The sequence below is a fragment of the Squalius cephalus genome (assembly GCF_949319135.1).
Source record: "Squalius cephalus genome assembly, chromosome: 14".
In the NCBI taxonomy this organism is placed as follows: domain Eukaryota; kingdom Metazoa; phylum Chordata; class Actinopteri; order Cypriniformes; family Leuciscidae; genus Squalius; species Squalius cephalus.
The window spans coordinates 28,159,663-28,175,390 of record NC_137135.1 but is presented as its reverse complement, the minus strand read 5'-3'; the positions used below and the strand labels follow the sequence as shown (position 1 = coordinate 28,175,390).

The 15,728-nt window shown below is 36.8% G+C and overlaps 1 protein-coding gene across 2 annotated transcripts in view; it reads left to right on the top strand.

The window, feature by feature from the left end:
- Window positions 1–15,728, top strand: part of rxfp1 (relaxin family peptide receptor 1) — a 49,846-nt gene that overhangs the window by 20,652 nt on the left and 13,466 nt on the right. For both annotated transcript variants that reach the window (XM_079892626.1, XM_079892625.1), the window contains 8 exons: window positions 5,457–5,540; window positions 10,353–10,458; window positions 12,175–12,246; window positions 13,443–13,514; window positions 13,698–13,769; window positions 14,172–14,243; window positions 14,369–14,437; window positions 14,686–14,757. In XM_079892626.1, the coding sequence (XP_079748752.1) occupies window positions 5,457–5,540; window positions 10,353–10,458; window positions 12,175–12,246; window positions 13,443–13,514; window positions 13,698–13,769; window positions 14,172–14,243; window positions 14,369–14,437; window positions 14,686–14,757 (619 nt within the window). The remainder of the gene's footprint in view (window positions 1–5,456; window positions 5,541–10,352; window positions 10,459–12,174; window positions 12,247–13,442; window positions 13,515–13,697; window positions 13,770–14,171; window positions 14,244–14,368; window positions 14,438–14,685; window positions 14,758–15,728) is intronic.

The window sequence follows — 15,728 nt, the reverse complement described above, 5'->3', positions numbered from 1 at the left end:
TCCGACCAGACTTAAGGAGCTAAGCATTCATACAGAACCATCCTCAGATAGATTCTTGAGCACAATAGTCAAAACCTGATAAGTATTGACCAGATTCTGGGCTAGGTTTTGCCTTTGCAATGCTAAGCATCCTTAAGCCTAAGCCAGAAATCGAGGCAGCCCCATGAGGGCCAACACACGAATATAAAGTGACTGAAGTTTAGAGCTATAATCTCAACATTGTGTGCAAGGCATCTCCACCCAGACCCGCCACCGCGTATGCCCTGCCATTTAAGCGTGCTGTTATATTTTAGTGGCTTAAGGTGCAGGGTCGGAGCACTTAGTACTATGCCTCTCCAGCCATTAGATAGTTTGCGAACATCTCGTCAATTGGGGCATCGACACATACCCGTGTTTGCGAATCCCCTCAACATCAGCGTAGTTCGCTGATGGCGATGAATGTGCGCTGAATACAGGTTCTTCCATGCCTTTCCGATTTCATTGTGTAGATCCGGCAGGAATGGAAGGATCACTAGAGCTGGAGCTTTATGGCTGGAAAGAAACCATTCGTCAAGTCTGTCACGAGCAGTCTCTTCCCTCACGCGCTCCAACGACATCAGAAGCCTCGTTGAAGCGCATTCCATAACACTCAACAGCTTAACATACGCGGTGCAGGGTGGCTGTGAGGGTTTGGGTTGTATATCCTCTTCACCCTCATCAGCCATCTCCTGCTCTGGGCGGGTTGTTTTTATACACAGCAGAGCACTAGCCGCTGGATCAGAGGATGTTAGTGACAACACATCCTCATCCTGCAGCTCACTCTCGCGAGTCTCTGAAGGGCGTGAGAGATTAACAACTCTCTCAACCTCCTCAGCAAGCTCCCTCTGAAAAACCCCACGATTCCAACCCAGTACTAGCAAGGTGTACCTAATAAAGTGGCTGGTGAGTGTGTGTGTATAAAATGTATATAGATATATACTTATTATACTTATTTATATTATTTAAATAAATAAATATAGCCTATTTTGTTCATTTTATTTACTTCCCATATATAGCAGCAATTAAGTAGACATTAATTTCTTTAGATTGCTGTTTATTTGTAGAATGCCTTGAATGCAGTGGTCATCTTTATAGTTTTTGTAATAATTTTGTTCAATTTGCCATGGACCAGCTGTATAAACAAGGCCATTAATCTAAATTTTACACAGGTAGGAGATGTTACCTCAGCACTTAATCTTCCTTGTCATTTTACGTTTCCTTTGCCAAGCCAGAAAAGACCAGCAATGACGCACAGAGGATGCAGTGTGGTGATGCTTAGATTTTAAAAGCGTAACAGCTCCATAGCATTCATGTTTTGCAAACTCTTAAGCATCTTCATTACAGTTTTTAACGTAACATGTTATCATCACAAAGCCACTAAATCGATATTACCCAGTTATAAAAAACTGATGTTCATCCACTTTTTAAGGATGACAGTATCGCAGATCAATCATGTTGTGTTAAGAGACATTATTAAAGTGAAGTATATTAGTGGTGGGGAGCCTTTCTTTGGAAATACCCTCAATTGAGTATCATTATGTTTAATGGGGTAAACTAGAAGTAATAGAAGTGTACAGTCCCTGTGCATTTAAAATCAATGAAGAGGTCAAAAGTTACAGACGGGTTTCCGCTCTTTTCATGTAAGGAAAGATTATGGTGTCTTTACTAATGGCTGCTCAATATAATCAACAGTGTGAGCTGCTGTAATTGTGACATGAGGCTGGATGGGGAAGAAATCACCTTTCAGAGCCTTGCTGGGACACAAATTTCCTGTCAATGGTGGATTTACACTTATTGCAATGCTGTTCACTCATGTTGTGTGCAGTATAGTGTTAAAATATATGCTTTTTTTTCGAGTGGTAGAGTAGAGGAAAAGATTGTAAGATGTAAGGGTTAACTAGGTTTTTTTAATAATACCCCACCCCTAAATGAGAGGAACAGAAATTTTCTCTCAAAGGAATGGTTTAATTCGAATGGTTTGATTCTGTCAGTATTTATTCACACTCATATTGCTTCAAATCATTCCATATCTTTTCAAATAATATCCTTTTGTACCCTGTTTGTAAGACACCTGTAATAATTCAGGGAGAATATTAATTGAGATGCCAGATAAGAGTTATTATGCTAAATCATTCATTTATGCAATTTGAATATAGCCTACGTTTTGTCCTGCAATATTTGAATATTTCTGTAGGTTTTTTTCTGTTTTTCCTGTAAATTGTTTTAAAGTGCAGTAATGCATTTCTATAGGGTGACAGGTTGCTCGTTATTTTCATGAATGTTTGACATGGATCCATTTTTTTCCATTACAGTTTATGAAAGTCATCAGCCCTGTCATTTTGGCATTTCAGTTTAAAATGAGAGATTGACTTACTATGAACACCCCTAGATGTGGTACCCCTTGTGGTATGACGTAAACAAAACAAACAAACATTTTTTTTTTCTGTTGATGAAATATTAAGATTATATGATATTTTATATATTGTAGTATATACAATATAAAAAGTCATCTAAAATAGGGTCATCTAAAATCATCTGCCCGACATTTTTCACTTTCTTGGAAAATGTATTTACCTCAAAGACTGTTTGAGATGTTTGTACCACAGCTTAGATGTTTAATTAACATTTGCAGCATGCTTAATCAATTACCTGCATGATACGAAAGGAATGCCATAGAAAATTGATGGATAATGAGCCCCTCAAGCAAAGTGTTGATGTTTCAGCATCACATTTCCTTTATCCTTAAACGCTACAGTTAAAATTAAATATGTTAATTGTTAATGACCCCAGAAGACATTATCTTGGGCAGTTTGTTTGCATTTAACCATGTCTAATTTGGCTGAAGTTATAATATTTAAACAGAACAGAAAGAGCACCAGTTACAAGAGTTAGAATTACTGAGCTATTTTTTGTTTGTGAAAATTTCAATTTTAAAATTAATTTTAGTAACAAAACATGTATATAAATTATATATAAAAGAACACTATTTTTATTACATAAAATCTTTTTTAAGAGAACATCTCTTTAATTGTCCCTACAATCATGTGTGTATTGTTTGTGTTATGTTCTATTATCCTTTATACATCTGAAAGAGTCCACTTTTATTTGTTTTCAAATTCAGCATATGGGCACCTTTGGTCCTATGAACCTTGAAGAACTGAAGTCCCTTTAAATCACACTGGTCACTCTAGTTTATTAAATTTATCTTCTTAAAATGCTCAACTGTGGATATAAATCCATCCATCCATCCATCCACCGATCCATCCCCAGAATGTGTTTAATTAAATGCAGAGGGACAGTGTGGCTCCCCCAGCCTTTGGAAGGTCAGTATCCCCCTGTGCTGACCATTGGGCTGAGTGGTCGATGCTCAGTTAAATCACACTGGTCACTAGTTTATTCAATTTGTCTTCAAATAATGCACAACTCTGGATATAAATGCAGTCCATCCATCCATCCATCTAGCCATCCCATCTATCCCATCCATACAATCCCACCTCATACATCCCAGAAAGTGTTTAATTAAATGCAGAGGGACAGTGTGGCTCCACTAGCCTTTGGTAGGTCAGTATCCTCCTGTACTAATACTTGAGCTGAGATGTCGATGCTCAGTGAGGCAGCTGGATTATTAATAAGATGGTCAGGCTGAAATTTTACAACAAATCAATTGTAAAAAATTGTACAAACAAATTTTACGTTAAGAATCTAGCTTGAGTCTACTGTACCTTTAACATCATTACATTCTTTATTACAGGTAGCGTATGCATTATGCATTACTGTCTGCAATGTATGTATAAAACTGATTATTTGAATGTGCTCACCAAGGCTGGATTTATTTGCTCAAAAAATACAGTAAAAACAGTAATATTGTGGAAATATTAGTACAATTTAAAATAACTGCTTTCTATATATTTTCAAATGTAATTTATTCCTGTGATGGCAAAGCTGAATTTTCAGCATCATTACTCCATTCTTCAGTGTCACATGATCCATCAAATATCATTCTAATCTGCTGATTTGGTGATCAAGAAACATTTCTTAGTACTATCAATGTAGAAAACAGTTGTGCACCTTGATATTTTTTCAGGATTCTTTGATGAATAGAAATTTCAAAAGAGCAGCATTTATTTCTAACAGTGTAGAAGTCTTAGGGCCCTATCATACACCTAGTGCAATGCAGCGCCAGGCGCGACGCAAGTGTTTCTTTGCTAGTTTCAGCCCGACGCAGTTATCATTTTCACGTCCTTTGCCAAGTTGTTTAAATAGCAAATGCATTTGCGCCTATTTGTGCACCCATGGGCAGCTTGTCTGAAAACGAGGTGTGTTCAGGCGCATTGTTGGCGCATTGCTATTTTGAGGCAACTGAGATAGACTGTGCCATTGACCAACTAAAACCTGGTCTAAAGTCAATGGCGCAATATTGTTTTTGTTATTTAAAGAGCGCGTTAGTAATGTGCGCCTATAGGTGGGTCCACAACGCGCGTGCACTTTGTCCCATAGATGGTCTGCTCGTGGTCGCATATGAAGCGTTCAGTTTTTCCGCTTGCAAATTCCACCATGTAAATAGCAAATCCATGGCACGGGCACAACTGGCTTTTAAAGGGAATGGGAGATGAGACTGATTGGTTTATTGCACGTTACACCCAAAAAACACCCATTACTCATTTAGAGAATAGGGTAAACCCTTTTAGACCATGCGCCGGGCGCACAGGCCATTTTTATCATCGTTAAACCACGATGAAACCAAAAGTGGATTCGGACTAAGTTCACTTATGCCTTGCACTTTAGACCTTTCGCTTAGATATTAAAAGTAGGGCCCTTAATCTTAACTGTCACTTTTGATCAATTGAATGCATCCTTGCTGAAAATAAGTAGTGATTTCTTGAAAAACTATTTAAAAACAATCTCACTGACCACAAACCCTTGAACAATAGTGTATATGTACACAGCGTTTGAATACGAATACAAATGAGATCTCCCTGACAATGAATGATGAAGGTTGATTGAGAAAGGCGGAAGGTTGTTTGAGATGTTAAGTGTGAGGCATCGGGAGACAGGAAATGCCACGAAAGGCACACCTATTTTGCATGCCACCCTCTTCATTTCCTCCACGACTTTTGTAGTTGCCAACCAGTGTCAAGATGATTGACAGGGGTTGCTGAGTAGGTTAACGTGATTCTTAAAAAAGAACAAACCCAAATGTGTTATGTATTATGCAACTTCCCCTGAGTGAAGGAGTGGAGGCACATTTGTTAAACCAAAGACCCTGTAAAATGGTTCTTAGCAATTAGAATTTTCTATTGTGGTCTTTGCTGTGCCATCAATGTGCCATTACTCTGTCACACATGTGAACACCTATGCCACAGCAAATGACTTTGCTTGCAATGACAAGCAGCGTGTGTTTCATTGAGTAACCCTTTGCTTCCTGTTTTTTCTTCTAGGGGACAATAATGGTTGGCCACATCTCTTTGATAACTATTTTGGCATCCCCAGTAATAACCTTGGGACTAAGTCAAATGCCTGCTGTGAGTATTCTCTCATTTTTATATTTCAGAGGTTTAATCTCTGCAACAGTTCAGAGAATGTGAACATTGTAGAGAATTTGTAGAGAATGTTTCTTTTAGAAATACTTATTGCATGTACAATCTGGTTTAACACATTAGGCAGCTGTATTTTGTTCTTCCACATGCTAAAACAACAGTGAGAGATGGACTGTTAGAATAATACACACACTTTTCAAAACAAAATTCAGTCTGACATGTATATTTCCATTTCCATTATTAAAATAAGCATGCTAAAGGTGTTTAAGAGAGTCCCTTGAGTGCACGTGTAGCCATTTTGTTGTAAACAAAGATTGTCTGAGATATCTTTTTGATTTATAAACTGTTTACACTACTGTTCAAAGGTTTGGGGGTCTTTTGAAAAGAAATTACTACTTTTATTCAGCAAGAATTCTTTGAATTTATCAAAAGTGACAGTGAAGAGTTTTACATAAATATCTATAAAAAACAAAACGCGTTTTTTTTTTTAAATCAGAAAATAGTTATTTTAAATTGTAGTTATATTTCACAGTATTGCTGTTTTACTCTATTTTTGATCAAATAAATGCATAGAAAGGATTAAGCATTTAAAAAAATCTTACTGACCCCAAACTTTTTAAGTAAAAATGTCATGACATGTAGTCAAGGGTGTTGTCCCATACTCAGAATTTGTGCTCTGCATTTCACCCATCCAAGTGCACACACACAGCAGTGAGTTTTGAACACACACACAATTTTTGCTGCGGTGCCCTAGAGTGTTTTGGGGGTTAGGTGCCTTGAGAGTGGAACCTGTTCATTCATTCCACCCACCTTCATTTCCTGCCAGGACTGAGACTCGAACCCACGACCTTCAGGTTACAAGTCCAACTCTCTAACTATTAGGCCACAACTGCCCCAATAGGCACTGCTGGGATTTTGAATGGTAGTGTACAGTATATACTATCATAACTTTATGCATTTTATGCATTTTCCTTTTATTCTAATGTACGATGGAGAAAATTGCTTAATTGTATTCATAAGCTGTAACTGGTTTGTTAGAGCAGAGCTTTATTAGTCTATAGTTTGCAAGAGCTGTAAAATATTTTTTTTCTAGCAAATCCAAGCACTTGAACACCAGATTTAATAAACAGCCAATTGCCTTGAAATTAAAGGGTATAATGAATACATGTGGATACATAATATTATTGCTGGAATGCTTGCATACTCACTGAATTGGCTCAAATTTTATGATTCAAAACAAACAACCTACAGTTGATTTTCATGCTAACTGTTAAATAAATCTTAAATTGAACACTTCTTTCTTCTTTTAGGAGTCGATTCATGTCCCACTTTGATATTCTGTTATCTGGCTGACTTGCTGTCAATCAACATTTTCCTGTCAGATGCTGTCAGTTCAGCTGTATTTACTTCAGAGCAAACAAAACCACCTGATCATTCCCAAACATCACATTATGAATCCCTGTTGTGCTTTTATGTGATTACAGCCTTTCCAGTCATCAATATTTACTCTGTTTGGAGATTTTAAGGCTTGATGTTTGGAGTCATTTGTAATGCTCTGATGATGCCAAAACATGATTGGACAGAAAGATTAACAGCTTAGAATGAACAGCCGCGGCCTGTATATTGCTGGGACATCACTCACTTTTCTCCTATGTGCAAAAAAAAGTGTTCTCTCATTGAAGAAAAATGTTAAAATGCGTTTTTTTATAAGTTATAAAAGGCGGTTTGATCGTTTCAAAGTTTTATTACTCTGAGACTTGGGCAGGAAATGAAAGAAGATTAGGACAACCTCTTATAACTCTTAGACAGCTAATATCTTGAGGCTCATAGGTTTATGGTTGGAGGTGATAGGCAGTATTGATCACAGATGCGTGTTCATATGGAGCTTGGGTGTCTAAAAAATCTGTGATATTGCAGTGTCACTGCAAAGCTCAAATAAACAAACATGACACTGGACAATACAATATGTGTCCAGCCATTTTTGCAGTGACTTCTAACCAGCTAGTCTCAAGGTGATTTTTAGATGACATAAGTCAGTTCCTCTCAAGTTCACACAGACACGCAGGCAAAGGAACCACAGCTGGAGACATTATCATCACATTATGGGCCTGATGGACATGTTCACTCACATTCAACAACCAGAAAGTGTCAAAGCACTGATTTTGTCTTAATTAGGAACCATATGTGTATTCTTGCATGATTTAATCATTTTTGGTTACACTTTATTTTAAGGTGTCCATATTACAGTGTAATTATACATTTATACTGAGTAATACAAATTAACTACATAGAGTTAGGGTTGGGATTAGGGTGTGGTTTAGGTTTAGTTGTATGTAATTATGCACAAAAGTAATTATTATAGTAACTACATTTAATGTATGTAACAAGGACATTGTAAAATAAAGTGTTACCTTTTTTTTGTGTGTTGCTTTAAAAGTGTGCCTATGCTATTGTTCTTTTAAATAATTGTCATTTTACTATTTAATACAATGACATTTATACATGACTTAATATCCAGATAATTGTTTGACCACCACTGTTTATATAAAAATATGAGAATCGAAATTGAATGATGTTTTCATATGAATTTACATTAACTAATGATATGTCAGGGTTTTATATGTAGTGTAAAAATGCTTTGCAATATAATCAATGGAAGTTATTTAGAAGTTTAAGCATTTCTGGTTTCAGCATGAACGTATATGGAAGCCCATTTCTGCCACATAAGAAAAATATCATCCCTCAGTAAATTATAATTATGACATAAAATGTCGAAATAAAGTCATAATTATAAGCTTTAAAAGTCAGAATTATGACAAACTAAGTCATAAAGAGATTATGATGTGAAATAATAAGATAAATATAGAGTCACACTTTAGATTGGGGTGCGCATAATTTACTATTAACTATGAGTTTTTCCTCGAACTCCTTATTACTGCTAAGGTAGGGTTAAGGGATCTAGAATATGGTCATGCAGAATAAGGCATTAATATGTGCTTTATAAATACTAATAAACAGCCAATATGTAATATACATGTAATATGTAATAATATAAGTAATATACATGCTAATACGCAAAGTTATTTGTGAATATTTGTACCTAATCTAAAGTGTTACCAATTATAGTAATTATGACTTTTATCTCATAATAATGACTTAGTATGTGGTCATTTCAACTTTTTATCTCATGATTATGACTTACTGTATCATAATTTGGACCTTTTTATATAATTATGATTTTCCAAACTAATATTGACTAAGTCACTAATATTGTCCTCCAAGGAACTTAGGTCATTTACGTAGTAAAACGGCTTAAGCAGTTTCAATTATATCAGATGTGATGGAAACATTCCCTACATGCACCCCAGCACATGGACCATTGTTAATTAATGAACTACAAGCAGAACCAAGCAACCCGCACTAAAATGGCCTGAATAACCAATTAAAATCCAGCCCATGTTGGTAGTGATGACTCTGCTGTATTCGTCCCCTCATTACCAGCAAATTTAGCATCCCTTCCTCATTACCGTCCCTTCTCCCCCTTTCTCTCCAAATTAGTCACTGTGGGCCGTCCTGGTGTATGTCAGAATTTGATTTCTTTTTCTCACTGTCGCCTCCCTGCATCTTTTGTTCTGTCTTTGTGCTTTTACTTCCTTCTCCAATGTTCAACACTGATAAGACTCTATTGGAACAATGTGTTGGGCCACAGATGGCCTGGCGAGGCATTTCCATTCCCTGGATTTCAGGGCGACCGTTTGCTCTGTTGAACTGCGATAAAGACTTTGTGTGTCCCGTGTGCTTAATTCTGTCTGGCTGACTGTATTGAACTGTCCAACTGCTGACACCATCAGATTACACGTTGTTTTCAGTCTTCACATAAAATAGACTTTTATTACTTGACGTCCTTTATTTTAAACTATCTTTAACCGGTGTAAAAAGAGATCTGTTGACTTAACTTAAAAAAGTGAGGAAACCTGTGGCCTTAAAATTAAGTAAACCATGCGTAATTGAAAAAATTAAGTTATGTGAACTTGACAATTCTACATAACTTATTTTTTTCAATTACATACGAAGTGTATTTACTTAATTTCGAGGCAACAGGTTTAAGTCAACTGATCACTTTTTACTGTGTATGATGAAAAACTTAAAGGTGAAATGTGTAATTTCTTTGGGACTAAATCAAATTACTGTACATAAAAATGATAAAGTCATATGATAAATTAATTCTTTTACTAATGAAAAATGTCATATAAACAAATGTAAATTTTCCTGCGAAACCCCCTGCTTATATCCTTAAAAAAATAAATGGAACATTATTTTGAGTACAATTTTCTAACAAATTTTCTAGTTCTAACTAACTAAAGGCAGTTAAAATTCGGGGATTTTGCCATTTCTTTCTTTTCCATTTCTTTTCTTTCCCCAATATTGTACAAATAATTATTACATTTCAGTTGTTCACAAGTATTTAGTATAACGCTATATAAATGCCTCATTCATTCATTCATTTATTCATCACCAAACCAATGGCTTACTTAAGCTGCGATTTTAACATTGAATTATACACTTGACCTTTAAAGATAAAATTTATCTTGAGAGCTCAAATTAATCTAATTGGGGATTCTTTGATATTTATCCTTAACACTAGCTGACACAGACCAATAATTTAGTGCTTATTAGTTCAGCATGACGGTTCGCATATTATGTATTACTACTTAAATGGCAGATCAAGCTGTAATGCTTTTAAATGCTAAGTGGTGTATCTAAAACTCTCTCTCTTTCTCCCTTTCTGTCACGCAGTGCTTGGGACTGTCCCAGCTGAGTGCCAGTGCAGGGACCTGGAGCTGGACTGTGACGGTGCACACTTTAAAGATGTCCCCACAGTATCCATTAATGTCACCATGATGTGAGTTTCATGCCCTATGTGTGGAGTGTGGCTGCAGTTTGTTGAGTTTGTGTGACTTTTTGGATGTGCATGAGATGCCAAAGCCCTGTGGCTTCACAGAAGCTGACACTACACTACATGGTGAATATGTAAGGGACTGAATAAAGATTTGTCTCAAAATAGTACTTTATAAAACAAGAGATGATTGCATCAAAGACTAGTGTGATGTATTTGATTTGAGTGCCTTCAATTTGTGAGCACTGCATGAAATGAGATAATTGCATTAAAGGCCAATATTATTCTCCACACACAACATAACTGTGAAGCTTGGTTCTCATTTTTCACTCAGTGCCTCGTTAAAATCTGTATTATTCACATAATAACTGGCTGATATAAAGCTGTATAGCAGTTTAATATGTGGATCTGAAATGCATATTTATGTACCAGTTGAAGCTGCTTCTTAATGAGGACTAAGTGTATATATATATATATATATATATATATATACAGTGCTATGCATAAGTTTAGACACCCATGCTAAAGTTGACTAAAAAGAGGAATAAAAAATCATCTTTTGGAAATGAACTTAATGCCTTAATTAAATTTTTTGGGAAAAATCCAACCTTTAAGGACACCGATTTTCTTTGTGAATGAATAATGTATCGTAAATAAATAAATGTTCTTCCTTAAAATACAGGGTGCAAAAGTCTGGACAACCCTATGTTAAATTCCCATAGAGGCAGGCAGATTTTTATTTTTAAAGGCCAGTTACTTCATGGATCCAGGATACTATGCATCCTGATAAAGTTCCCTTGGCCTTTGGAATTAAAATAGCCCCACATCATCACATAGCCTTCACCATACCTAGAGATTGGCATGGTTTTATTTCAGTTAGCCTAATAGCTGGTTTGATTTGCATTGAGAGATGATCTTATGGAAAGTACTCCATGCCAATCTCTAGGTATGGTGAAGGCTATGTGATGATGTGGGGCTTGACGGTACCTACCTAGCCCAATAGCGTGCATGCGAATCAAGGGATCACTGCATCACTGTCTTTACTGGGTGTTTTTTATTCACATGAGATTGGATTAGCTAAATGATGCACATCAGAGGGGATTTAGAAGTGGGTATACGCAATGCCGACTGAAAAAGAAGTGGGTTTACGCCGTATACCTGCGTATACCCTGCACTACACCAGTGTATATAGCCTATATAGAGTGTGTGTATGTGTGTGTGTGTGTACAAGTTACTGAAGTGTTGTCAGGTAATTCATAGCATAGCTTTGACATCATATGTTTGCTAAGTAGATTGGTGCCTAACTGTGTCTACATTACGTCTACACTGGGTGCAACCATAGTCACGCCGCGTTACGCCGCAACAGCTTGAGACTGTCTACACTAGACACTGTTGCAAAACCAATTTGTCCTTTGTGTCAGAAGTAGCGCAAGTGCCTCGAGCACGTCAGAAATAGAACGGGGCATCAGCTTACTGTCAGGGATTTATCATGTCACGACACGCTGCATCCAGTGTAGACTGTGTGTCACTCATATGATAGAGAATTAATATCTATCCATCCATATTGTTCTATCATTCCGTCTATATAATGTTCTACCTTTTGTTCTATCGTATTTTACTTATATTGTTCTGTCTATCTATTGTTAGATAACTGTAAAAGTATGTGGTGACTGTTGCGCTCTATTGTGATATGTAGATTTCACAATTTCGTTGATATTGCAGGTCTCTGCAGAGGAACCAGCTGCGGAAGCTAAATGCTGACATGTTCTTTATGTACCAAAGCCTCCAAAAACTGTAAGAGCCTCTCTGCTTCACTAAGTATATCTCTGCCTTGTCATTGGACTGTGTGGATGCTGTAATGCTATGAATGCTGTCTTGGCATAATCACAGGTGTTTATTAAAACGTTGCTTGCTGGTCTTCACTGTGCTATTGTAGTAAGAAATGTGTGAAATAGAGATGTTGAGGGAGATTAAACAATCTCTGTGCAATAAACCATTCAGTGTTTTCCACAGGAGCGAGCTGAGAACTGAAGTACTTGAGAGAGTTGTCTTTTTTTAACCTGACAAAAATGGCTCAATGTTTTTCTTTCCCCAGCTGTTGAATTTTTCAAGTGTGTTTGCATGTCTTAATCTGACATGCTCTCTTGTTGTGTGTATCATCTAGTTGTTTCATTCAGTAGTACCAGCTGAGTCGAACAAAATCAGCCCTATATTTTTGTCCTTGCCCAAACACTACACTTGATCTAGTGACAGATGCTTCAATGTATGAACAAACTTAATCTCAGAAGTGGCACAAAAAAAGAAAGAAAAAAAGAATGTTATGGGAATAGAAGCCACAATGCAACTTTCCTTACACAGTTGTGTAAGATTTGGATATTTTTTAGATTAATGACAGAGCCATTGGGAATGAATATGAATACAGAAAAGTTTGATGTTAGCAGTGCAATGAGGTGATGTTAGAGGTTTAGATGAGGTGAGAAAGGCTAGTCAATAGAAGAGTAAATTTAACCGGATTTTATTGGTGCTTGATTGTGCAGATTTCAGCGCTGTAGCTATGTGGTTGCTAAGGTGTTCTGAGTAGTTTTAGTGCTTTGTTATATGGCTGCTAAGGTGATGTGGGTGATTACTTATTGGCGAAAGTCAGAAACTTAAGCCCATGAAATTTATGACAGTCTGGTCCCAATACATGTCTCTTTTTCTATGGGACTATACACTACCATTCAAAAGATCTTAAGCAGCACAACTGTTTTTAACATTGATAATAATAAGAAATGTTTCTTGAACAGCAAATTAGCAATATATGTAATGATGGTGAAAATTGAAAATTGCTGAAAATGATGCATGGATAAATGCAGCCTTGGTGAGCATACGAGTCTTCTTTCAAAAACATTAAAAATCCTACTGACCCCAAACTATTAATTCAGTTACGTATTGTGTTACTTCTCTCTCTTCTACCTCTTTTTTAATGCTTCCTGTAAACTGTGTTTCAGGTATCTCCAGCACAACCGCATTAAAGCGGTGCACCCACATGCTTTCAGAGGCCTTTACAATCTGACGAGACTGTGAGTTTTTAAAGTCGGCAGAACTTTCTTATCAGCCTCATCTGCTGCCTTTCTTCAGAGAGTGACGAATAGGCCCTCAGTGAATGACTTTAGTTTGCTTATTTGCTTATTTTTCTATGGGCAAATGCTTTTAACTTTTTTTTGGCTACCCTCAGACAGGTGTAATCTCTTATTTTTCTTCAGGTATCTCAGTTCTAATCAAATTACCACCCTACTTCCTGATGTATTCCAGGATTTGCACAAACTAGAATGGCTGTAAGTGTTTCTTGTCATTCTCTCATCTGCTTTTAAATGTCAACTAAAACAAGATGGATTTCCTCATTCAGTGCTTTTATGCTTCAAATCAAGTAACTGCAACAGGAGTTGTCAATCAATAAACATTCTGCAATGATGACCATATTGAAAACACAAAACTGATGTTAATTTCTATGTGATATCAGCTAAGGAGTGATTTCTTTAGCTCTCATTTGTAGTCGCCAAGGATCTGCTCTAAAGTAAAAAGAATGATTTGAACTTCCATCACACATCTAATTGAATGCCAATTATGGTTCATAACCCTTATGCATAAATGAGTGTCCCTGGAACAAATATTGGAAAAAGCTCTTCAATTTGTGAGGCTGCAGTGTTTTTAATGAGTTTCTCATATTTTTCCTGAAGAATTCTGGAGAACAACAATATTCATCACATCTCCTCTTTGACCTTCACTGGTTTGCGCTCCCTTGTATTGCTGTGAGTTTCAGCCTGTTGCTATTTTGGTGACACATCTTCTGCCTTTCAAATGTAAATCTTTTATTTTAGCAAATGCATAGGAGCCATTCTCTAAGAGAGAGTGTGTGTGTTTGTGTGTGTTTCAGAGTGTTGTTGAACAATGCTCTCACAAAGCTTGATGATATTTGCCTGGAGATGCCACGGTTAAATTGGCTGTAAGTTTGAATACAACACTGTACTGATAAAATCACTTGTGTTGTTATTTTATTTTTTATGGTTGCAGAGCTTGTAGAAAGCACTTTGAATTTTGCTCCCAGTAAATCAATGTATGCATTTTGCTTTAATGTAAATTATTTGGTCCTCTAAGCTGATGCTAATCAATAAGTAGAATTGATTTGATTTTTCTTTTCCTCTCCTTTCTTACATTTTCCATACACCCTCTTATTTCTATTTGTGTCCGCAGAGATGTTGAGGGAAATAAGATTGAGAATGTGGGAAATGTGACCTTCAGGTCCTGTAACATGCTAACAGTTCTGTGAGTATTCCCACCCTCCCGTAACAGCTCCTCAAAGCTCTGTTCCTCTCTTTCCGCTGTGTATTCAACTATCAGATGACCCCAATGGACATTACAAATGTATTCCAGTATTTAAAGGGTTAGTTCACCCAAAAATTAATTACTCACCCTCATGTCATTCCATCTTCGGAACACAAATGAAGATCTTTTTGATGAAATCTAAGAGCTTTCTGTCCCTCCATTGGCAGCTACGCAACTACTACTTTGACACAAAATGTTCATAAAGAGATCGTAAAACTAATCCATATGAATTGAGAGGTTTAGTCAAAACTTTCTGGAGAGACATGATCGCTTTATATGATGAACAGATTAAATTTAGGATTTTATTTACATTTAAACTTTGATCAACTTTGAACAGAACCTCCACCAAACCGGCTTGATGCGCGAGAACAAACCTCTTGCAGAAGCTCAAACGTGCTGCGTAACACGAGAATGAACCTCATTGGTTCTAGCACGTCAAGCAAACATCCTTGAGCTTCCGTTTACCACAACTGATGTGTCCGTTTATATGTAAATAAAAGCCTAAATTAAATCTGTTTATCATATAAATCGATCGAGTCTCTTCAAAATAATTTGGACTAAACCGCTCAATTCAAATGGATTAGTTTTACGATCTCTTTATGAACTTTTTAAAGGGCCCAGCACAATTGACTTTGTACACTGATGCATGTATCATTCTTATTTTGCTGGGAATGAACTTGCTCTCCCTGGGGCGGTTCAGCGAAAAGAGGAGGCGTTTTCCGGCACAAACGTTCCCTGGTGCTATTTTGCAGTTCCAGAAAACAATTCCGCCACAGACCAGGAAAAACCTAGTCTAAAGTCAGCGGCGCGTTATTCAGATGCTATTTTAAAGGTCACATGCTTGGCCATAATGTAGCGTGTGCACAACGTGCATACACTTTGCTTCTCTCATCTACACAGACGCAGCAGTT